This window comes from Magnolia sinica, chromosome 18 (genome assembly GCF_029962835.1).
Source record: "Magnolia sinica isolate HGM2019 chromosome 18, MsV1, whole genome shotgun sequence".
Classification (NCBI taxonomy): domain Eukaryota; kingdom Viridiplantae; phylum Streptophyta; class Magnoliopsida; order Magnoliales; family Magnoliaceae; genus Magnolia; species Magnolia sinica.
Window position 1 is genome coordinate 16772832 of NC_080590.1, and position 25477 is coordinate 16798308.

At 39.7% G+C, this 25477-nt stretch overlaps 1 protein-coding gene across 2 annotated transcripts; it reads right to left on the reverse strand.

Annotated features, from left to right (window-relative positions):
• Positions 1-200: 200 nt before the first annotated feature.
• LOC131232628 (SPX domain-containing membrane protein At4g22990-like) lies at positions 201-25291 on the reverse strand. Of its 2 annotated transcripts, XM_058228998.1 has the most exons (13): positions 25239-25267; positions 25033-25152; positions 24784-24893; positions 22922-22995; positions 10357-10477; positions 9403-9714; positions 9126-9230; positions 8512-8966; positions 6022-6323; positions 4618-4802; positions 4065-4255; positions 2577-2710; positions 201-1072 (listed from the first exon to the last, which is right to left on the reverse strand). In XM_058228998.1, the coding sequence occupies exons 4-13, from the start codon at positions 22972-22974 to the stop codon at positions 834-836; spliced, it is 2097 nt and encodes a 698-aa protein (XP_058084981.1). In that variant the 5' UTR covers positions 22975-22995; positions 24784-24893; positions 25033-25152; positions 25239-25267; the 3' UTR covers positions 201-833. The 2 variants fall into 2 exon arrangements, with proteins under 2 accessions (XP_058084981.1, XP_058084982.1); XM_058228999.1 differs by having other exon boundaries at positions 24789-24893; positions 25033-25291.
• Between the last annotated feature and the right edge of the window lie 186 nt (positions 25292-25477).

Here is a 25477-nt window from a genome sequence, read left to right on the forward strand (position 1 = left end):
CTTTTCTTAAATGAGGGAAACTCATCCATCGACAAGTTGCAAATCAATCCAGACCATCTGAGTCATGTCCCAATCATGGCCACATCTTCAAAACGATTTCGAACCGTCAATGCACAGATCTACACTCATTTCTAAGATCAAATAGAACCCAGAATGGATATCCAGATATTTACATATTGGGAAATAAATTCAATTCACCATTTCGTTGCTGCCAAGAGCAATGCTTTTTATTTTTTGTGATGGTGCTTCTTTCCAATACAAGATAGCAAAAGTTGATATATACATGAAACTTTCTATAAGCTGAGACTTGAGAAGTAATTACAGTTTAATTGAGAACGGGCCTAATCAAGGAGAGTTTCTACTACTATACAAGATGGATACAGTGGAGAGGAATGCTAAGGTTATTCCAGCAAAGGCAGACTGAAGAGGAGATTCTTGGCACAAGCATTAACATGCGAGATCCAGGATACTAAATGGGAGGGCCCCACAGCATGAATGTTGTGTGGCCCAAAATCAGGCAGTTTGACTCGTTGAGAAGGCCACTGATGGCTATTGAATATGGACTGTTGGTGATTTTTGCGAATCTCCTTTATAATACACAGGGTGACTCGCCTGATGAATGGAACAACCCCGATTTTCGGCCGTGGCATGTTTACAGTTAACCCCACCTAATGAGTTGCCAGGATTTCTCACATGTGCACCATGTTGGCATGTTTCTTGCAATTTCCTCTTAAATCTGCCTTCGTGCCACTTGCCTTCACATTTCATTATATGAAATAAAAGATAGGTGTAGGTGGGCCCATTTCAATACAACATAAGATGGTATAAGATGGTTAGTAAAGGGAGTTATAGGTGAGGCAGGTGGCAGCAATGGAGGCTATGCAAATAAAGAGAGAGGGCAGTAGGGTAATATTCAAGAGCTTATCCTCACCCAAATAGCCGGCCAATGTTATTGTGCCATCCGCCACCACCCGGGCCAATGTACCAGCTTCCGTTGATAGCAGTCCACCATTGTAGGTCCCACGGGCCAGCCTCGATGACATAACCCGCGATAGGAGCGATAGGTTGACACCTGGATTGAAAAGAAAATGGTAGTTACAGCCAAAATTAAGATCAGATTGGGCATTTATCACATGTTGGATTAATTGGCGATTTCAATATACTAGGCAATATATTCATCTGTTACATAGGGAGGTTATGTGATACTCAGGCAACATATAACACTTGATATGCAGGCACTCGGAAATTGTAAATATTGCATTCGTTAACTCAAATAAAATCAAATCGCCTAAATTGCATTACTGTTGTAAGTGACAATCCTAAAATCAGCTTTGTTTGAATAATACTAAATTCTTGAGTCGTGGATACTTGTTTGTTGAAATGATCCTCTTTGGATATTCGTCACTTTTAACTGTTCAATAAATGTCTATCAATCTGATAGTCGGATAATCAGTAAGCATAATTTTTTTGTACATGACAAATCTAAATGAGGGCCCATCAATTTTCTCTCTGTGGCTGAAGATATCCATCACACTCTGCCAATGTATTAAAGTTTTCCCACTGTCACATAAGCTACAGACAAGAACCGGCCATGGCATATCTAGAAATTGAGACAGCAAAAGTGGAAGATCCATGCAACTATGAGGTGTGTTTGGATGCATTGTTGAATTGGATGCAATGTCTTCATTTGGTAGAAGACGAAATTATCAGACAAGAATTGACCATATACAGGCAAGGTACCACAACTTGTGGTATTGAACCATCCCGCCAACATGCCACTTATGTAGGACATCAAGCGGTAGGCCCCACCATGAAGATCAATGGGCACAAAAATCAAGGAGGTCCACTCATCAGTCACACACCATTGGAACCAATGGACAACCTGTGACCAACAGTCTGACTCAACATACAGGTGTGGCCCACTTAGTAAGTGGATCATATTGACTTTTAGAAGGGTGATTTTCATGGTAGGGTCTACCTTTTCTCATGGTATGGGTGTTCTTAATAAGTGGCATACTGGTAGGAAGGATGGTATGGTACCAAAGTTGTGATACCATTGCCTGTAGGTGATCAGTTCTTTTATCAGATTGCACTCACCGCCTTTGTATTTATAAATACAGGGACTAGGTTCCAAAATTGAATTAAATTACTTCCATGTTCAGCTTAGGAATGGAACAGATTTGCATGATACTTCATGACTGTAAATACTATGAATCACTGCAATTCTTTCATTTCATCCTTACCAAACTAAAATTTCTCAATTCAATTCAGTTTTGCATCCTAACTCAAGTCTTAACCATTGATTCTCATGACAAACAAACAAAAAGAAAGAAAGAAAGCAAAAGGCAAATATAGATAAGCCCAGAACATTGGCTAAATCGTCACATGCTGGCTCTTCTAGCACAGGTTCGTCTTCCTTCACGAACTTGGCATACCGAGAAGGAAACATATAAACCAGGGGACAGTTTGACAATTTGGAAATAGTCAGATATTTCCCTTGCAAGGGGAATATGAGATTAGAACCTAGTATCAAAACAGGTCAATTGCTAAGAAAGGGAATGGAGAAAAAAGGTCACCTTCAAGGACTTCAGCAGATACAAATGTGATGAATGCCGAGCTGACATATTGTGGCACGGAATACGGGCTTACAACATGGAAGCTTAGGATTATTCCAAGGCATACCATAATTTCTGACGTCAGTAGAATTTGCCTGCAACGTTATCAACAAGAAAAACTCAACAGCAGGATATCCCAGAATAGAAGGATGGAACATGCAAAGCTCGTAGTTATTGACAAGTAGATATATTTCCCCATATGAAATGGATTCATGTCTTTCATAAATCAAAGGCTGTGTTTGGATGCAAAAGGGAATTGAATCGCAAGCATACAGTTTAATACAAAAGGACCTGACAAAATTAATGATTTTTCTTAATATTCATGAGGAAGTAGCCCATAAATTGCAGTTATGGTTTTTTTCGAAGACCAACTCAAAACAGAATTGTAATTTGGAGCGTAGACACCCTATCAAGGCAATGGAAGAAAACAGAATTTGGTGTTTCTTTGTTTTTAGTTTCTTAAAACAATAATTCAAATTCAATCCGATAAGGCACACAAACACATTCTAATTCAACATGATTCTCTGTTGATGTTTGGAAAGTCACTCTTAAGATAATTGATGGGAAGAATTCGATGCATAACCCACTAATTCCTGCAAAACGTAGAAAGCATTCTATGCAGATTGAGCACAAGAGCACTTGGAACTGAGAACCCTTCTGTTGTTTGCAAGTTTCAACCTTTCCATGCTTAAAATGCAGATACTGAACCTCTGGCCAAGAATACATTGTTTGAAAGTTTCAACCATTCCATACTCAAAATGCAGATACCAAACCGCTGGCCAAGAATATGACTCAGACAATCGGCATGCAAAATGAAAAATGGATGTAGCTATCATGTGCAGGAAAGCAAAAGCTCTCATGCCCATTTCCATGCAAAATTAACAACACATAAGCATAACTGCACCTCCTATGGAGAGTATGCAAATACAAATATATAATAGATTGCTATGGATCATCCATCATAGTATCTGCCAGAAGATGTGAGATCAGGGGGTAGTTTTTTGAATTCAAGATGAGGGTATAGCCATGCACATAAACATATGCATATGCACAAATGTGTTTACAGTTTCTTCTCGCTGATAAATAGTTTATAGGAGGATTAATATTGCCAAGTCTACATCGATTGCCAGATTCACCTGAGGTGTCTGATTGTTTATGTGAATGTGTACGATTCTCTACATTGTATGGTATCATAGTTTAACAATAGCAAAGTTCTGAAAGGAAAAAAAAAAAAAGTCTAACTACATTATTGTGCAGTATGTTACATAGCTTTCTAGTTCTATGCAAATATAAAAGCAATGCAGCCATTAGTACATCTAGTACATCTCTATCCATCTAGCATCTATCTGTGTGTGTGTTTGTGCACGAGTGTTAATTGAGCCTACAAGCTTTAAAACAGACACCACTCTTAACAATAAACAGATGGGCATCACAAACTGAAAATTTTACCTGTCTTCAAACATGTTGCTGATATAGCTTCCGACAACGATGTTAACTGGAAGAACTGTAAGCCCCAGGCAAAAAAGGAAAATTGCCACAGAACTAGTTGACCAACGGAAGTAGAATGTGGTAATGACGCTTGATTCAGAAAGTAAAATCTCCATAGCATATTTGAGCATGAAATAGATCAATAACTGGACCTGGAAGTTTTTGAAAAAGTCAAGTGAAAAATCAGGTAAAACTTGAAAATGGTAATTCAGATCCAGATAAGAAATATTAAGAGGATCATATTTCACAACTTTCAGATAGGTATTTGCATTGCTCAGGGAATGATGTCAGAGTGCTTTTTTTAAAAAAAAAAAATTTTTTTATGTCAGAGTGCTATCGAACATGCAAGGTCTACTATATAACTAAATGAATGAAATAGTCGCTTTGAATGTGCATGCTGTTTTTTCTTTTCTTTTGTTTCCTTTGACCAATTTACAACAGTAATGAGCAGCATGGACTTATTGAATTATTTAAAATTAGCAAAAATAGTAAGCTTCATGACACAATCTCACACCTTCACTGTTGGCGTCAGCAATCTATATGCTGCTGCAATGGAAGTAGCAGGTTTGTTGGACACTTCTGCTGATGCTTCACTACCATCACAATCTTGGTCTCCATCTTCATCGTTTTGTTTCTCTTCTGAGTTTAGGAGCAAGGGTTGTGCAAGGCCTTTCTCTAATTCTTCACTTTCTACTGGTCCTGTGAGCAAAAGAAATCAACAATAGAATACACATCAGGATTATAGAAACTCAGAATTAGATACTAGCTGAGATAAACTGAAATTGCAGATTTAAATTAGAAGATATATTAAACAAGCAGGGGAAAAAAATAATTTTGAGATGGACTCTAAATCATCATCATTATCCATAGTCTTTCTCCCAGCATTTTGGGATTGGCATTTAAAGGGCAGATTGGCAGGAGTCTTAGTATCAGCCTGCTTGGCGACATCAACCTTCCTCTCTTACCCCAGGTTTGGGATGGGACATGGGAGAGGCTCACATGCCAACATGGTTCCACTTTGTATTAACCAAAAGTAGACTTTACATATGTATGATTAACTTTCATGGGAATCTACTTTATATGTATGATTAAATGTAAATTTCAAGGGAATAACTGAATGAATCACTTGACCTTAAGAAACCATAGAATAGCGGATTGTCATCATAATAATCATCATCATCTAAGCCTTGTTCCAACTAATTCGGTCAGCTACACATATCCCGTTCCGCCATCCACTCTATCAAAGGAATGTAGCCTTAGTTAAACCATAGGTCATCAAGTCTTTTCTTACTACCTACACCCATGTCCTTTTGGGATTCCCCCTTGCCCTTTTAGTGACTTCAATTTGAAGCAACTTACTCCATCAAACTGTGTACTTCCTGAACTCTGTCGTGCATGGCCAGACCATCTAAGTCTACTTTCCCACATCCTATTACGTATAGGTGCTACTCCTATAGGCTAGTTAATAGGGGGGAAAACATAAATCTTAGATAGTTGATGAGTTGGCAGAAAAATGTCTTTAAGAAAATAGAATAATGAACACCAGAATAAAAACCACATAAAGATTAGATAAACCATGCAAAATTTCATCCAAGATAAATAAATATGGTGAACAGTTCAAAGTATAGCATTCAGCAGCTAATTATTCAAAATCAGAAATGTCCAAACTAACTTGAAGGATCATTTGCAAGTTCCTGAAAGCATCACTTAACACAACATATATATATATATATATGTATGTATGTATGTATGTATGTATGTATGTATGTATGTATGTATGTATGTATGTATGTATGTATGTGGAGAGAGAGAGAGAGAGAGAGAGAGAGAGAGAGAGAGAGAGAGAGAGAGAGGATGCAAGATGTATTGAAGATCGAATTGTTCCTCCAAATTTTAACGAAAAACTAATTCTACTCACCAGGATTAGCTTCCTGAGGTAAGGGGTTCTCTTCATTCTTAAGAGCAGGCTCTTTAAAGGAAATCCACAACCAAAGTAAATAGATGAGCCACGCCAAAGCCATAACCCAACCTGGCAAAGTATCTTCATTGATTGTGATTGCATAAATCTTAAAATTTGTTTGAAGTAACCCGGCAAGTGCAGGGCCGCATGCCATTCCAAGAGCACTGGCACTAACAAAGGCTGCAGAAGCTTGCATGCGTATTTTAAGCGGTACACAGTCACTGATGTAACGCCGGTTGACAGCTCTGGCAGAACCTAATCTGCAAATGTTACCAATGTCTTCCTGATAAGTATATAAAGCACACATCACATGGTTTGAAAATACCACAAAACAACATATGACTGTTTGGTTTTTAAAAAATAATAATAATAAATTACTTCACCCCTCACCGGGAAGCCTTTGAATAAGCTGAAAACTAGTGTAGTTATAGGTGCTAGGCACATTCCAAGTGCAAATGCCCATGGGCCTTGGAATACCCGAGACACCTAGGCATATCTAGGTGCAAGCCTAGAGATTCCATGTAAAATTTCTTTTCCTAATTTATGTATTTCATATCATACACGTTCAACCACCTGTGAATTCTTTTATTTGTGCACTTTTATATTATATACACCTAGGTGCATGCCTATATATATATAGACATTTTCATATTAAAATCAGAGAACTAGATCTTTGCAGAGAAAAATTCAGGCAAGAGGATAAAACCTGCCAATACCAAGGGGTTGTTTGGATACAGAAACAAGTTTGGAACTGGTTAAAGAAAAGACTAGAACAAAATATACCAGTTATGTTTTGTTTTCTACAAGATTTGAACTCAGTTTGTAAACAGTCCGTTAATCTGGAACATCTTTGATATCTGTTTGGTGAACAATTTGCTATTCTAGAATTGAAATTTAACACCAAAACACTATAGATTAGATGTGCATAGATATGCCATTTAGACAGTCCATATAGATTATAACAGAGAAGGTCCAGGGCCCACCTTTGATTGCACATCCTTCTTAAAAGCCATTTTGATCAGAAGATACTAACCATTTGATCAATTGCTAGGATAATTGCAAGTCAATATTGATTTGTAATAGAGAACGTCAAATCATTGACCTGGATCATCCATGATGTTGAGCCCACCAATTGCACGCCAATCTAAAATTAAGTTCCATTGAATGATCCTATAACCAACTAATCGATGGAAAAATTAAGTCGGAAATATGGGTGAGAGAGAGAGAGAGAGAGACTTCAAAAGGTCCATATTGCCAAAATACAGTCGCAATCAGACATTGACACACGATCTTGAGTTATTGATAAGTAGTAATGGTGTTAGGGTTAATGGAAGGGAGCATTCTAATCTCAGGGGGTTGTTACCCATTGAGCAACGTCGAGTTGCTCGATATGGTTCTTTCCATGCGCTCCGCACTGCCCCTTATGTTAGAGGGGGAATCCTCGGTTTCTTGAACAGCTCCTCCTGGTTTTCCTCCTGATCTCTGAATGTTCTGGTGGAGCTGGAGAAGCTACACTTCATTCCAGACAGACTCTGATCTCGGTTGAGTATCTTAGTCACCGATGCCCATATAGGCATAACAGGCATCTGGAAGAACAAGTGGGCAATGCCGCCAGGGCTGAGGCCTTAAAGGCGTTGTACATCCCCTAGGCCTGGCACCTCTTGTTTGCAGCTGGATTTTGATGGATTCCTCTCACTTGAGTATTGCAGTGAGTTGCCTCGAGAGCTGGGATAGACAATGGAGAGGAGATCCCTGCCGGTTGATCAGGAATACAAGGTGGAGTGGTAGTGACCCTGGTTTGATAGGGGACCTAGGAGGATACCCTTTTGAGGACTATATTCAATCTCTGCCTTAACAACAATTTCTTTTCTTAATAGAGATAGATTTATAACTTATTAGTCTACTTTTATGACTATCCCATTCGGCACATAGTCATCATCGAGATGGTGCCCTTTTCTGGGACAGCGGGCTTTTCAGGCCTGTCCTTCTTGACTTTCTTCTCCTTTTCCAGTAGACTGTCGTCGGTGTCATTTTTGGAACCTGACCATTCAGAGCGGGAGAAAGCTGTGTTCAACGACTCCACTTTTTGCTCCGTCCATGGAAGGTAAAGGAATAACCAATGAAATATTGAAAAAAAAAAAAAAAACTACTTTTTGTTTAATATTTTATCCAAAAAAGGGCCTTTGGATAAAAAAATTAACCTAGTAAAAAAACTTCTCTTTCTGATAAGCAGTTAAAATCGCTTAAATGGTCAGCCTTGTTTCCAAATAGCCCCCCAAGTCATATAAGCAACCAAGGAAAGAAAAGGTTAACAAGGCACCTAATGGCCATTTTCAAGAAGCTAGTCAATAATTATGAAAAAAAAAAAAAAACAGTAACCCAAAAGAGAGAAATCAAAATTCTAAGAATAAATACACATTAGTTCACAAGAAAAAGAAAAAGTCTTACCCACAGAACAGACGGCCAATTAGAAGAACTGCTATTGAATCGAAATCATAAGCCAAAGCATACAAGGTATTGCCCATGAGAAGAACAATACTGCTGAAAACAAGAGGTCTGAAATATGATCTATTTGACCATGCACTAAAATACACGGAAGAAAACACCTGAGCAATAGCCATTGACCCAATTACAACACCACAAACGGTTGCAGGAGCTCCAAGGCTCAATGAGTAGTTGTCTGCCGTTGGGACTATAATATATGTGTTGACCATGTAAAGAAAAGTGTTTGCCAAGTTCAATAGAAGAGACATAAAATGATATCTCTGTTCATCGGCTTCGCTCTCAGTGGGAGTCGACAACTCTTCTTGCATAATAAGTGCATGTTGCCCTAAAAAGTGCAGGAAGTTCGTTGAGTGTGTAAGTCTGTCTACAGCTGCCTTTATTGAATCAATAACGGGGTCCTGGAGTGTACACATCCATGCATCAACATCAATATAAATACAATCTAAACCCTTCAGAAAATTGAAGGTGAATAACTATTTTGAGATGTTGTACATATGTCAAATAAAGGCAAACTACTCACAAAAGCCTGTGGACTAGGTGAACAAAAAATGGATAACCTGAAGAGGAATAGATGGTTGATCATATAACGAAAAAGAGCTTCCATGATGGTCTTGAAGATCGACAAGATTGCGAGATAATGCACCCACAACAGCCCCTATACCCTGCATGTTCCATTTCCAGTCAATAGAAAATGGCTTCACAGCAAGTGTAACATAACCCTTGCTGCTCAAAATAATCTGGTTTGACAGTTCTCACTAATGAAGTAGCATTGACAAACTGCTGCACTTCTTAAAGAAAGATATAGATGATTTGAACTCCAAACTGAATTATTACCACATGTTTGAACACTTGCTGAAGCTGGGAATAAGGGTGATTTGCGCGAGTGGTGACATAGTAATCTGTGAATCTATAGCCAAAGCGTTTATCAAACTTCTTCAAAATCTTCCGCAGACCAATAGCATTGATCTCAACAAAAAAGAGAAGCTTTAAAAGATCTTGTCCCACCGCTCTATACTCCTCTCGTAATTCACACATTTGTGACATATCTGGCTGCTGTTGAAGAATCGTGTGCCGCTCACCAAGAGCTGCTATCCTACTTGCAAGGATCCCTTGTTGTTCCAACAGAAACAGGACGATCTTTTCAATCTGGAAAGAATATGCACAAGAAAGGCATCTTCATTTTTGCAGTCAACTTTAAATAAATATTATAAGGCACTAAGCTTTCTTGTAATTTAGATTCCAATTAGCTACTGTATCTTTTATGGCTAAGTTTCTAACAACCCAATGGCCACCGATATCTTAAGAAAACTAGCAAGAGGTTCTTGTACCAACAGAAAAGGGACAATCTTTTCGTTCTAAATGGCAAAAGATTAGCACAAAAGCAAGCATCTTCAGTCGGGAACTGGGACTGGCAATTTTAACTTTCACCTCTCTTTTACCGTACATGTTAATGCGCTTTGTGACTAAGCTCCAATGATCCATGATCAATTTTAACTTTCACCTCTCTTTTACTGTACATGTTAACTTTCACCTCTCTTTCACATCCAAATCAGTTATGCTGCTTTGAGAACAATGTTCATCACCATGTATTCCTTTATCTTTCAAATAAAAATATACAGAAGCTACAAGTCCATTGATACGCACAGAATAAGGTGTTAGGATTTAAGAAATTCAAAGATGGATGCATGCATATCACATGGCATTTGTACATACATATATATAGATAACACACACACACACACACACATCAAGGTATGCACTAGTTCACATTCATACAATTTCACATACCTGGTTATCTAGTATCCTTGAAAACTCTTTGAGAACATTGCGGCGATCCAGTGCTCCGACTTGGATCTGTTGAGCATATTGCTTTACTTTCTTCTTCATCAACTTGTAGTTAATATAGTATCTGGAAAAAACCAAGTCATAAACATATCAGTAGAGATTTTCCATGTAAAACCCCAAAAAGGAATTCACAAACTACTTTTTTTGCAATTGTCTACTAACAAAAACTACAAATTACAAGATGGGGGTATTAGAATATCTCAACTTTATTTATGAACATTTCGTAATAGGGTCAGGTTGGGTGTTTACTCTTTCTTTCTTTCTTTCTTTCTCTCTTTATTTTCTTTTTCTTTTTCTTTTTCTTTTTTGCTTTTTTTTTTTGCTTTTTTTTTTTTTGGACAGCAAGCAAACAGGATGCCTTCAGGTGCAAATTAACATATGTTTTCTCTTATCTTATCTTCCTCTTTCTTTTTTTTCTTTTTTTTCTTTTTTTTTTTTCCTTTTTTCTTTTCTTTTTTATTATGATGACAGGGTGTCCCCGCCCCCTTTTGAGGCGAGACTATTCCCTGCAGATGCATGCAATCACCCGCCAACCACGTGCATCGGGTAATCCAAGGGGAGGGGAATCGAACTCGTGCCTGTGGAGAGCAAACCCACAATCCACACCGTTCACCCAAACCGTGACGGGTTCTTTTTTCTTTTCTTTTTTTCTTTTTTCTTTCTTTCTTTCTTTCTTTTTTACTTTGAAAGATAACTAAATTTAAGGAAACCGTCAAAAAACATAGGCACAAAAATCTCTAAACTGATTAAAAAGGAAAAAATTACGACCAACAAGGGCATTTGAACATGAAGCCTATCCATTAACATTTAACTTTTCCCTACTAAAGACCTTTGCTCAGAGTCACACTAATTTTGAAAACAATAACTATTCCTCTCTCTCCAAATTGTCCATAAGACTGCCATCATGACCACATCCGCTGCACCACCCTTCTTTCCCAGTCCCCCCACCATGCCTAGTATAAAAAAAAAAAAGTCTTCGGTAGCCCCTGGCATCATCAACAAAACTTTGAAGAGATCAAGAAACTGCTTCCAAGCCTTTTGCGCAAAAGGGTAATGCATGAAAAGATGATTAATTGATTCCACATCTTCCATGCAAAGCACACAAATATCGGGAAGCATCATCGACCTCTTCTGAAGGTTATCTATCATTAGCACTCTTTTCCTCCCCACTAGCCATGCAAAGCCACAACCCTTTGAGGAGCACCATAGAACTAAACCTTTGATGTGCAACCTCTACTCTCTCCTTGTGACTCCTCGGTTTTCGGAACCCGAGTATACGACTTGTTTTCCAAAACCCGAGTGTTAACTAGAAATACAAATATGTATGTAGCAATTTATATTGATCAAAGTGCGAGGGATAAAACCAAACATGGTGAACCATCGCATAGCAAAATGTATCAAGATCCTAATCCACTCACCTCAGGACTTTTAGTACAAAACCCAAAGATTCAAATGTTCAAACATTAAAGATAGGAAAGAAGTAAACTAGCAAACTACTGGTTGAGTCCATAAAATTCCACCGCCTCCTAGCACAGCTCCTCTTCATAAAATTCTTCCTCCAACCCTGTGGAGTCGGCATTTAGGTCTGCTCCATAAACGCCCTCATCGAGCGCTTGAAGTCATTTTCGACGCGCATGGCCTTGTCTACCATCTCGGCAAAGTCCACGAAATTCCAAGTGCATAACCGTGACTAGATCCCCGGTCGGAGACCTTTCTTAAATTTCTACAACTTATACTCTGAGTCTTCTAAGGCCTTAGGCACAAATTGTGACAGCTCATCGAATCGCGCCTCATATTGGGCGACAGTCATGCCACCCTGCTCCAGCTTAAAGAACTGAGCTATCTTCTCATTTCAGCATGATCAGGGTAAGTAGTTCTCAAAAAACTTTTTCTTGAACCCTTCCCAGGTCCATGAGTGTTCGGGTGGAACACTCCTCTATACACTCTGTCATCAATTGTTCGCCTCCCCTTCCAAAATGTACGTGGCCAAGTTAACCATCTGAATATCTGAGCATCCTAGTGGTTTCATCATTTTTGTTATCCTGGTCAGTCAACATTCTGCATGCATTGGGTCAGGCATTCCTACGTACGTCAGTGGCCTAAGTCGCTAGAATCTCTCAAATACATCAGTGTCTCGAATGTCGCCGGCCCAAGACATCGTCCCACGGGTGGTCCTGAAAAGCCTCCATCATAGCAGTAAATGTGGCATGTTGTTGGTGCATGAACGCGGCCTGCCGCTGTTGTATAATTGTTGCCATCTGCCCGAAAGCTGCAAATGCCACAGTCTTGGCCTGAGTGCCAGGAAGAGCCTCATCTGTCGGCGCCCTAGGTTGAGAGGGTAATGAAGGCGTGTCCAAAGGGTTAGCCCCAGAAGATGGGGGATTGCCCCCAGCTTCATATTCCAAATCATGGACCAGCGGCATTTGCAGCTTTCGGGTAGATGGCAACAATTATACAACAATAGCAGGCCATGTTCATGCACCAACAGCATGCCACATTTACTACTATGATAGAGGCTTTTCAGGACAACACCCGTGGGAGGACGTCTCGGGAGGCTAGGATGTGGATGTATATGAGAGATTCCAGCAACTTAGACCACCAACATTCGTAGGAACGCCTGACCCAATGCATGTGGAATACTGATTGACCAGGATAACAAAAATGATGAAACCACTGGGATAAACCTGGGAAGGGTTCAAGAAAATTTTTCTTGAGAAGTACTTCCCCTGATCATGCTGAAATGAGAAGATAGCTCAGTTCCTAAAGCTGGAGCAGGGTGGCATGATTGTCGCCCAATATGAGGCGCGATTCGATGAGCTGTCACAATTTGTGCTTAAGGCCTTCGAAGACTCGGAGTATAAGTTGCAGAAATTTAAGGAAGGTCTCCGACCAGGGATCCAGTCACGGTTATGCACTTGGGACTCCATAAACTTCGCTGAGATGGTAGACAAGGCCATGCGCGTCGAAAATGACTTCGAACGCTTGATGAGGGCGTTTATGGAGTAGGCCCAAATGCCAACTCCGCAAGGTTGGAGGAAGAATTTTATGAAGAGAAGCTGCGCCAGGAGGCGGTAGAATTTTATAGACTCAACCAGTAGTTTGCTAGTTTACTTCTTTCCTATCTTTAATGTTTGAATATTTGAATCTTTGGTTTTTGTACTAAAAGTCCCCAGCTGAGTGGATTAGAATCTTGATACATTTTGCTATGTGATGGTTCACCGTGTTTAGTTTTATCCCTCGCACTCTGATTATTATAAATTACTACATACATATTTGTATTTCTAGTTAACACTCGTGGTTTTGGAAAATGAGTCATATACTCAAGTTCCGAAAATCGAGGCATTACACTCTTGCAAAGGAATTTCAAAGCATCTTATAGAATGTGAACTTGACTTGTCCTTCTTTCACACCATCATATCCCTCTTCCACAAGGATGGGACATGCTCTTAAAGCAATTCCTAGAGCCTTACAAACTCATCCACATCCTCATTGAACAAGTTCTTCGACAAGGGGGACTCCAAACAACTAAGTCTCCGCATAAAGAGAACCAACGAGCAATCACAGCATCTCTTTCTGTTAAGAGGCAAGCTAACCTTGCAAACTCATTTCATAGCGAGTTCTCCCCATGCCACACATCTTCCCATATGTGAATTCTCTTCCTTAACTGAGAGAAAAGTTGATCCCTTCCCTTAATGTGATGTGCACTCCAGGCTATAAACTGCCTTCCACAGTCTCGATGCCTAAAATAATGAGGAATCCCTAACTGTCATCCCCCTTCCTGACATCCACACTTACTTCTAAGTACCTCTCTCCACAAGTTCCCTTCTTCCAAACTGGACCTCCATAATCACTTGTCAACCAATGCAAGTTTCATCTTACCCAAATCCCAAATACTTGCCTCCCCCCATACGACCTACACACCTCACCCCATTTCAAAATTGGAATTTCTGCTTTGCTTTCAAGCCTCACCACAAGAAGTCCCATCTCAACCTCTCCAGTCTATCCAATATAGATTTTGGACATCAAAAGAGGAACATTAAGTACAACGATAAATTTAACAAAGTTGTTTTAACTGGCGTTAGCCAGCCTCCCAAGGATAGATACCGACTCTTTTACCCAGACAACTTCCTTTCAACCCTTGCCATTACCCTATCTCATAGGTGTTTCTCCGATTTTCTAATACATAATGGTAAACCAAGGTAGGTCGAGGGAAAGGAACCAGCATTGCATCCAAAGACCTCCTCTAATTTCTCCACCTCATCCTTGGACATACGAATACCAAGGAGCTCATTCTTCATTATATTAACCTTCAATCCTGAAACCATTTCAAAGCATCTGATAATCTGGTGTAGCTAACGTATGAGAATCGTTAACCACATGCAATAGTAGCAAACCCTAGGACCAAATCATGTCCAAACACACCCAATCCAACAATAGAGATTCTACTAAAAATGAAATGAGAAAAAAAAAATGCAAAAATCAAAGCTCTCACCAGTTTCAATGGCCTAGATCATATGCCTCATGTGTGCAAACATACAATTGCACAAACCCTAGCCAAGACTTGTAGAAAAGATAAGAAAATGTCCCAAAAGCTGTTGGACAATTTTTTTTATTTATTGAGTTTTTATATGAAAAGGAACAAAAAAAAAAAAAAAAAAAAAAAAGCCCTAGAACTAATTTGGGTCTTACATCAAACATAAATTATGTACTAGATTTTATAATCTCAACCTTACAATCTTATTTTAAAGGGAAAAGACTAAAATACCCCTCTACTTAAGTAAGACATAAGCAAAGCAAAATAAGTTGAAATTCGTAAAAAAAAATAAACTAAAAATCATAACTTACAAAAAATGCCACCAAAAGACCATTTTATGGACCAAAAAGTGTACAGCGGGTGCCATAATGCATGGTTCATTGATGAGTCTACAGGTTTAGCCCATTATAGAAGATATTTTGGCCCATTTCTATGCTCTAATACATCCCAAAACTCATCAACAAGTAAATCAGTCTAATCCATCAACATTAGGTAGTTCACGTCCTCATCATCTTCCCTAGGTTGGGAAGGACTTGACCTCAAGTCTGATCTGCTATTTGTTGCCTTATATGGTGTAAGATAGTAACATTAAATACATTAGAAGAGTTCACTCCATGTGGTAGCACAATGCAATAGGGCGTTGTCGTTAATCCGCTTTAAGATCTTGCACAAGCCAATCTTCTTCTTCTTTTTTCTTTAACTTGTTGCAAGTGATAGCCACAAACCTTTCTTTTCGCATGTAGACCCACATTAGAACTCTCTCTTCGAAAATCACCTTCCAACGTCATCTATTTGTTGCAAACCTTGCATGGGACAGGAGGTTGATGTCCCCGTGGTTCCAAGTTTCGCTTGGAGCCTCTCTCTCATGGGTTTAATACTTATTTCTTATTACCTTTCATGAAGGTGTTGTATTTTTCAAACCATTGTGAATAGTCCCGCTAGTCGTACTACTATGGTCGACCCAATAATATGTGGCAAGCGTCCAAACCTTGGACTATGTCGCACCACACATTGACATTATAGGGTTTTCCAATCGTGAAAGAAACCAAACAACGGCGACAAACCTTTACCACACTACCTTACTTAAACTAAGCAAGTTTATATGGAAATAAATGCTTCTTGGTCTTCAATTAGAGATGTTTTACTACTTCTTCCAAGATGATATTTTCATAGTTACCCCCGTCAAGGATCACCCCACAAACGTTGTCATTCACTGTGCAACTTGTGTAGAAGGTAGTCCACAACCAATCATCTTCCTTAGGTGACTTGGGTGTAAGAAGAACCTTTCGGATCATCAATGTTTCTGGACCACCATATATTCCCTCATCTTCACCGTCAGTATCATAATCCACACCATGCATTTCCACTGTGATCTCACCTTCATCATCAACTGGCTATTCTTCCACAACTGTTTTGGAACTACCATCCAAATTAACTTATCGTTGCCTACATTCAGAGGAAATATACCCAATTCCATTGCATTTGTAGCACCAGATATTTTTCGAACTTGTCCGTCCTGCTGACTCATCATTCAAAACTTGTGACTCGGACACTGGAGTGATTTTTTTGCTTGACTCAAATCCCCTATATGTTTATTATTGAAAGTGCCTTAGTTTGTCAGTTAGCGTGAGGGTTGAGTCGGTGAGTCAAGTGAGCCCCATATGAAGATCATTCAAGCTACTGCCTCAACCGGATGTGTGTTTCAAGATTGTTAAAGGTAAATTAAGCCTCACATCCCATGTCCCAAAACACCCAGATAAATAGATCCTTAAAAACCTTAGAACAACATAGGAGTTAAAAGTCTGAAAACTTGTTTTTAAACAGGAAAATTTTCTAAGTTTCCTACTTAGTTTGATGACATCGAGCTTATGTCGATGACATCGCATACTCATGTTCGATGACATCGAACAGGCTTCGATGACATCGAAATGAGACCTTTTATGTCTAGCAACCACATAATATTTGGACAGAATATTCGATGAATTGAACATACCTTCCATGACATCAAACATCAGTAATTGATGACATTGAAGGCAAGTCGATGACATCGAAATACTTGGAGCATTGTTCAGCAAACTTCTTGGAAAATATTTTGTCTTTGCTCGAGGAATCGAACGAGCTTCCATGTCATCAAAATTCAAAATTTGATGACATCGAGCAAGGTTCGATGACATCAAATATGGACAAGTCCGTGTCCAGCAAGCTTCAAAGGAAAATCAAACTGAAATGTTCGACGAATCGAGATAGCATCGATGACATCAAAATTCAAAAGTCGATGACATCGAAATTCAAACGTCGATGACATCGAAATTGGACAAAGAAGTGTCCAGCGAGCTTTCAAGGAATATCTCCTCAATAGATCGATGAATCGAACTTTGATTCGATGACATTGAATAAGGCTCGATGACATCGAAGAAAGACTTAAAAACTGTCCAGCAAGCTCTTGTGTAATATCACATAGAATGTCGAGGAATCGAACTGTAATTCGATGACATCAAAGTTCAAATCTCGATAACATCGAAGAAGGTTCAATGACATCGATCTCCTGTCAAAAAGTTCCGGCAATGTTTTTTAGTTGAGTTCATATCATCGAACTGATATTCAATATCATCGAAAGTATACGTTCGATGACATTGAACTCAGTTAGACACTGACTATTTTATTACCATTGGAGTTTTTTTGCCTATATAAGGAGAGCTTATTCTTAGTTGTTGTATTGAGAAAAAGAAAGAGCTTTGATAGAGTAATTGCATACCACCTACCCTAAGCCCTTTTTCTCATGGGAGTTCATCCTTCAATCCACCCTCATCATTGATATTCAATAGAATGGATTGGTGAATGAACTTTCTCATTTAAGGATCATCCAGCTACCATCTTAATGGCAAATCATTGAGCTGGGATCCTTTGAATGCTTAAAGATCTTGGAATTACTCCATCTCTTCAATGATTAACATTCATTAGAGTGATTTCCAATAAAACCTTGACCCAACCTCGTCGCCTTACATTGGAGCATTATCAGTCTTACGGATCAAGGGAGCTAAAGAATCTCCACCATCAAGGGAGAGCATCTTCATCAATGCGCAGAACGGGGCTCATCTACTTATCTGTAAGTCATTAAAGTCCAGAGACCCTGTTATTCATTCCTTGTGTAGGATTGGGTCACAGGTGTATCTCAAACCATTCAAACCCTCATTTGAAGCCTCCGACGAGAGAGTATGTTTAGGTGCTTAGTGTAGGACCTTTGCTCTTGTGTAGGACATAAACTTAGGTCCTTTGTGTAGGTCCTTGGCCTGTGTAGCCTAGACCAGGTTCCTTGTGTGGATCCTTAGCCTGTATGGCCTAAACTAGGGTCCTTGTGTGGATCCTAGACCTGTGTGGTCTAAACTAGATTCCTTGTGTAGCCTGTGTGGCCTAAAACTTAGGTGCTTTGTGTAGGACCTTTGCTCTTGTATAGGGCATAAACTATTGTGTCCTTGTGTAGGACCATTTGCCTTGTGTAGGCACGTTTTGGTACCTTGTGTAGGTCCTAGAGTCAACCTTATGTAGGTTGTAAAGGTTAGAGGTGAACCTGATTTGAAACCTCTGTTAGTGAAATCCAGTACACTCAAGGGTTGAGTGCATCCGCTGAGAGTGGAGTAGGCACATAACCGAACCACTATAAACGACTGTGTTTGGGATTGCTATTTGCATATTCTTTTATTGTGTTTACTTTGAATGTTCACATGAAGCATGATGACATGATTATCTAGAACTGAGAATCACATCCCACACACTTTCACATAGTTCATCCATCATAGACTAATTGTTATATCTTGCTTAAATATTGAGTAATCGTGTGATTGAATCCTCTACTTGGCTTGGAAGCCATTAGAGTTAAAATGAGTATATCTTGATGGTTGCATATTAGATCAAGATTAGGTTAATAGGATTTTAAATTGCCATAAAATTTTATATAATCCTATTCACCCCCCTCTAGGACACTTTGACCTATTCTTACTTCTACTATAGCGGTCTTTACCACAATTTCAACTACTACTACTTGAAACATCAACGGATCAATTAGAAGCTCCCTTGCGATCATACCTGGCTTTAGTCCTCTTTTCAATTAGAGGCTTGCCTGCATGCTTCTTCAACAGTAAACACTAGTTAAATCCCCAATTGATCTGCAATAGTGGACTGTAACCCATCCATGAAATGAATAACTAGCAGCTCTTTGGTCTTGGATAAATTATTTCGGGCCACCAGATGATAGAACTCTTCCACATACTCCTTTGTGGGCCTATCCCCTTACTAAATATGTTGTAATTGCTAGAAAAGAGACTACACATTGGCAATGGGTAAAAAGGCCTATTTCATGAGAGACTTCATCTTTTGCAATGTTTACACCTTGGACGTTCAACGCCTTTCTTGGGCGGCCTTAACCTTGTTCCCATCATGTTGAAGCTCTACCTTTCAACTTCATGGCAATTAATTTTTCCTTTTTTTTCTTCATCCACATCTTTGTAATCAAAGATCCTATCTACAGCTTCAATCCAATCCAGAAAATCGTCATATTACCATGATATTCAAGGGCTTCTACCTTCACTTCCAACTCTCTACTTTGGTAATAATAATCCCTCCTTCCTACTCGTCTCGGCTCAACAAACGGAGCTTCACAATGGAATAGGTTAATGTCACTCCTACTCTACACATTGTCATCATATTCTTGAGTCGGTGGTTCATTCCTTGCTAATAGTGTACCAAGTTGTTGGGAGATGGTTTGTATTTGCCTCTCTAAAAAACAGTAAATCTCTCTTCTACCGAATCTGCATCTTCCTCATCCATTCATCGTACACCATGGCCTCTACCTCTAAGCAGCATCATCATAGGATAAGAAGCACATGCAAGAACGATACAATGGCGGAAGTGGAGGCTCTGATACCGAATCCGATGTAGCTAACGGATGAGAATCGTTAACAACACGTAGTTGTAACAAACCTTAGGATCAAATCATGCCCAAACACACCCAATCTAAAAATAAATATTCTTCTACTAGAAACAAAATGAGGAAAAAATACAAAAAATAGCAAATAATCGAAGCTCTCACTAGTTTTGATGACCTAGATCATGCACTCCATATGTGCAAACATACAATTGCACAAACCCTAGCCAAGACTTATAGAAAAGATAAGAAAATGTCCCCAAAGTTGTTGCACAATTTTTGTTATTGAGTTTTTATATGAAAATGAACAAATGAAAAGTCCTAGAACTAATATGGGCGTTACATCAGAAAAAAAACTATGGGTTGGATATTATAATATCAGCCCTACAATCGTATTTTAAAGGGAAAAGATTAAAATACCCCTATCTACCTAAGTGAGACATAAGCAAAGCAAAATAAGCTAAAATTCATCAAAAAATTTATAACTTCAGAAAAATGCCACCAAAAGACTCTTTTTTGGACTCAAAAGTGTACAACAGTTCACAGATGCCATAATGCATGGTCCATTGATGGGTCTACAGGTTTGGCCCATTATGGAAGATATTTAAGCTCCTTTCCATGCTCTAATCCATCCCAAAACTCCTCAACAAGTAAATCAGCCCAATCCATCAATATTAGGTAGTCCACATCCTCATCACAATCTTCCTCAAGTTTTCCACCATGTCAACCTCCGCACTGCAAAAGATGATGGTATCGTTGGCAAATTGAACGTGAGAGATCTATAAACCGACATTTTCCACCCTAAGCCTCAAATTAAGTCAACCGCTTTCCCTCTACTTAACACTTTTGCCACCACCAAAAATAGGAACTGGGAGAGCAGATCTCCTAGCCAGATGCCTTTTAAGGCCCTAGAGAAGCCTTTTAGAGACCGCAGAGAACCTAGCCGAACAAAGGCATTCTTGAACCCATCCTCTCCACTTCCACCCACACCCCAACCGCCCAAGTAATTGAAAAAATCCCAATCAACATGGTCATAGGCTTTCTCGATATCTACCTTACAAACAAATGATCTTCCTTCCCTATGCTGAGAGTCAATGTGCACTATCCAAAATCTATTTGCCCTCTATAAACGCACCTTGGGTTTTAGAGATGACATTCGCAAGAACCATCCCCTAGATCATTAGTTGCATGCCTTTTAAAGCCCTAAAGAAGCATTTTAAAGACCCATTGATTAACATAGAGAACCTAGCTGAACGAAGGCATTCTTAAACCCATCCTCTCCACTTCCACCCACACTTTAACTGCCCTAACATGTAATCAAAAAAGTCCCAATCAACATGGTTATAGGCTGATGCAGGACAATTAACCACTAGCTCTAAAATCTCGAACTGTTAGAGTATGGCGAATTAATCCCTTTATCTCATAGCCCAGGCCCCACATCTCATGGGTTAGGACCTCGGCCGAACCCCCTCAGTGGGCTCCAAATCACATAGGCTGCCCACCTCGAGTGTGTCCCTGCATCCCACGGGCTACCCCACGTGAGCCCGGTGTGAAATGCGCATTAATCACCCCCGGTGAGGAGTCTCGAACACGAGATTTCCTCCGTGGGCCCCAAATCACATGGGTCACCCACCCCAAGTGTGCCCCTACATCCCACGGGCTACTCCACTCGAGCCCGGTGTCAAAATGCCCCTGCATTAATCACCCCCAATGAGAAGCCTCGAACACGAAACCTCCCGCTTTGATACCAATTTGATGCAGGACAATTAACCACTTGCTCTAAAAGCTCGAACTGTTAGAGTATAGCGAATTAATCCCTTTATCTCATAGCCCAGGCCCCACATCTCATGGGTTGGGACCTCGGCTGAACCCCTTTCGTGGGCCCCAAATCACATGGGCCGCCCACCTCGAGTGTGTCCCCACATCTCACAGGCTACCCCACTCGAGCCCGGTGTGAAATGCACATTAATCACCCTTGGTGAGGAGTCTCGAACATGAGATCTCCCCCGTGAGCCTCAAATCACATGGGTCACCCACCTCGAGTGTGTCCCCGCATCCCACGGGATACCCCACTCGAGCCCGATGTGAAAATGCCCTTGCATTATAGGCTCTCTCGATATCTACCTTACAAACAAATGATCTTCCTTCCCTAACTCTGTTGGCAGCCAACCCTCATAAAAGAAAATCTACACCATAAATCTAACCACATCGCCTTTCACCACTTCCAATCCCTCCCCAACGACTCCACCACTGTGTTAACTTCATCCTTAGTAAATGGCCTGTCTAGAAGTTTGGACTCCAAAACTGTTTTAACCCTAGCACTAGCCATACTATGAAAAAACCCTCATATTTTTATAGCCCTCCTTAAGCCGTGTTGCCCTCAAGCGTTGTCTCCATTTAATTTCCTCTTCCTTAACCATTCATGGATTTCCTAAAGGGAAACTTATGATCAAATGTGGTGTGTGTGTGTGTGTGTGTGTGTGTGTGTGTGTGTGTGAAAATGTAAGCCTGCTTAACACAGTTGACGATTTCCTCTCAAGACCAAACATTGAGATATCAATCTCAACATCAATTTGGGAAGACGTTTAATCATATGACTTTCACAAAAATGAATTAATGGTTTCCCAAAATGATATGTGCAAGTTGCAAGGTTAAAAGAAGCACAAAAATGTTTCAAAACTGACTAAATTCTCTAGGATAATGAAACAAAAGATCACATAAGCACAAAAATGTTCAAGATCTTCACCAAAAATAGCTAGCAATATGCATGATTGTCAAATGTCAATAAATGAATTTATGTAGCCTATAAATATAATAAATGCTAACAACTCCACTTCATGGGGATGTTGGGAATGTGCCCCAAATGCTTTCAAATGACATGTTGGACAATCAATCATCCATTCATTTACACCACTAGGGGCAATCCGTAATGCAAAAATCTCGCCGATCAGATAGTCTTGATCAATTAGCGGCAATCCCATGAGACAACTAAAAGGATAGGAGATATTTCTTGGGGGGAGGGGGGCACACATGCCCACCCACATCAAACATACCCTTGCCATTCTGGAAATTGACGTTCCTTCAACTTCTTCCCGAATGCAACCATCTTTCAGTAAAGTGAATAACACTGCAAGCAAAAAAAAAAAATCATGAGAATAAGAGGTCAAAATGTTATTAAATGTTCACAACAGCATGTTAAGGATAAAACTAACAGAACCTTCGTCGATGCTACTGCCAAGCATAATATTTTTTTGAAAGGTACTGCTAAGTATAACATAGCATGTGACAATTACAAAAACGCATACATCATTTGCTTTCCTCCAAACATGAAGAACAAGGGAGAAAAGAGAGAGAGAGAAAGGAATGCCAACTACAATAGCTCTGCCTTGCTCTTGAAGTTGATATGCAGAATGTGTTTGAAGAAGAAGGGAGAAAAGAGAGAGAAAGAAAGGAATGCCAACTACAATAGCTCTGCCTTGCTCTTGAAGTTGATATGCAGAATGTGTTTCCATCATTTATGTAACATTACAAAAAAGTATTGTGAAAATATCCTAAGCCAGCATCCTCTGTAGATTACACACGGTACATGTACATGTTAGATATGGGTCCGTGTGGCCCAATTGTGGGCAACCATTGGTGGGTGGATCCGGCATAGTTTTTCCATTGATATTCCTCTTTCCAATTTTCTCTTCGAAATTAAATAAATACATATATGAATTTTAAATTCAAAGAGGATTGAGATATTGGAAAGAGATTGGAAGTGATAGGGATGAGCCCTAACTTATCCAAACTCCTATATCCTCTCTGATACCTCTCTTTGTAAAAGGGAAGGTATTCCCTTGTTACAAACATTCCAATCAAGAGAGTTTCCCAGAGAGAAAATAGGGAGAGGAAAAAATCCCATTGTCCATCAGGCTCACCTCTAGACAATCTAAGCTGTTAATCATAATCAGCGGGTCATCTTAACCATAAAATCAGAAGGGTGATCAGATTCTCTCCAGAACATGGATCGTATATCTTTGGCTTTGTGCAAAGGTCCCAAAATCGTGTAGATACCATAGATCTTGCAGGCCCACCCATCGGGCCATTCAACAATACAATACTTCTTATTGATAAAAGTAACTCATTAGATCTCAAAGGACTGTATATGTTCCAATTCTTCTGTGTTAGAATGCAATCCACGCTCATGTATAAAATCCATGGTGTATCCATATCACACCAGGTACATAGACTTAATAGGTAAAATATTCATGGAAGCTGACACAGCGTCTCTACTAGAGGCACGGAGTTACCATGCTTCCACAATGTTTACCGTACAGGTGGCATACGTGGCCAACATCCAGACCATTCATCACATAAACTCCACCAAAGATTGGCCACTTCTCAAAAATCGCCTTGATCGAACAATCCAAACCATAAAATCAAATACTGAATTGATTTCAAACAATAGTTACTTCTGGCTTTCATATCCAACCAATTAAATGTTTAGGATTGTACGATCAGATTGAGCTTCTGCTTAGGAACCATCCACTATGGTACCTACTGAATGGATGGCCCAGATCTTATCCAGATATACCACATGTACAGTTAACGAAGTGGACACACAACTTCAGATGAGCTACCAATACTCATATATGGACCCAATCTAAAAACAAACTTACACACAGCTTCAGATGAGCTGCCAATAATCATATATCGATCCAATCAAAAAGCAAACAACTCTAGAAAACCTTGAAAGACAGATAAGCCCGAAAACGCAACAGAAGCAAGAACAACAATGGAAATGCCTGTCCGCAATCCATGCACAAACAGAATCAGATCGAAGGCCAATCGCATCAGTCGAAATTAGAATAAGATACTAAAAACGGAACCGAGTAACACAGAAATTCAGCACTTCGAGAATGGCAGAAAATACATTACTGTGCGGAATTCAAAAATCCGCCTTCTCCTTCACTGTCGTCGATGCTAAGCAATGTAGATGAGCATCAACAAACGTAGAAACAGCAGCACAAGATCTGACTGGAACTATAGAGAGAGAGAGAGAGAGAGAGAGAGAGAAAAGAGAAATGAAGGAAAACCAGCACTAAAATCACCAAAATAACATATGGAAAAATGCGAGCGATGTCTTAGACAAAATCGATGGAATTTCAGATGCTCTGCTTACAGAGATGTGGATATACGGGAGAGGAGAAAGGGCCCAACTCCAAAAGCGTTGATTGCTGAAGCGAATCGATATGAAGTTTCAGTAAGCAGAAACCACCGGTTTCAATTCAGAACCATTCAGCTGATACAATGGAAGAGATTTCAGGTTCTCAAAGGTTTAGGTAGAGAAAAATGCACGTGTTCGAAGGTAAAGGTCTCGTCTCCAACCTGTCGTTTGAGATTTCACATGTTATTGTAGCGAGAGAGAGAGAGAGAGAGAGCACTTGAAGAGGCGGTAGGAGTCCCGGATGAGAACGCGTCACTTTAAGTAGGAGGACAGGAATCAACAACAACACCAGTGATAGAAAGCCCGTGCGAAAAAGTGATGTTTGTGTGACATCCTCTCCGTACGTCACTTACAACAACTCAAATTCACCGTACATGACAAAAATTAACTCATTCCTCAC

What these genes read in the sequence shown, in the direction of transcription:
- LOC131232628 (XM_058228999.1), bottom strand. Translation starts at nt 22,974, where the DNA reads ATGGTTGCATTCGGGAAGAAGTTGAAGGAACGTCAATTTCCAGAATGG. An exon ending in CAAGGATACTAGATAACCAG is followed by an intron (nt 9,715 to 10,356) that starts GTATGTGAAATT and finishes TATTCTTTCCAG; the next exon opens with ATTGAAAAGATCGTCCTGTT. An exon ending in ACCTCAGGAAGCTAATCCTG is followed by an intron (nt 4,803 to 6,021) that starts GTGAGTAGAATT and finishes TTTTGCTCACAG; the next exon opens with GACCAGTAGAAAGTGAAGAA.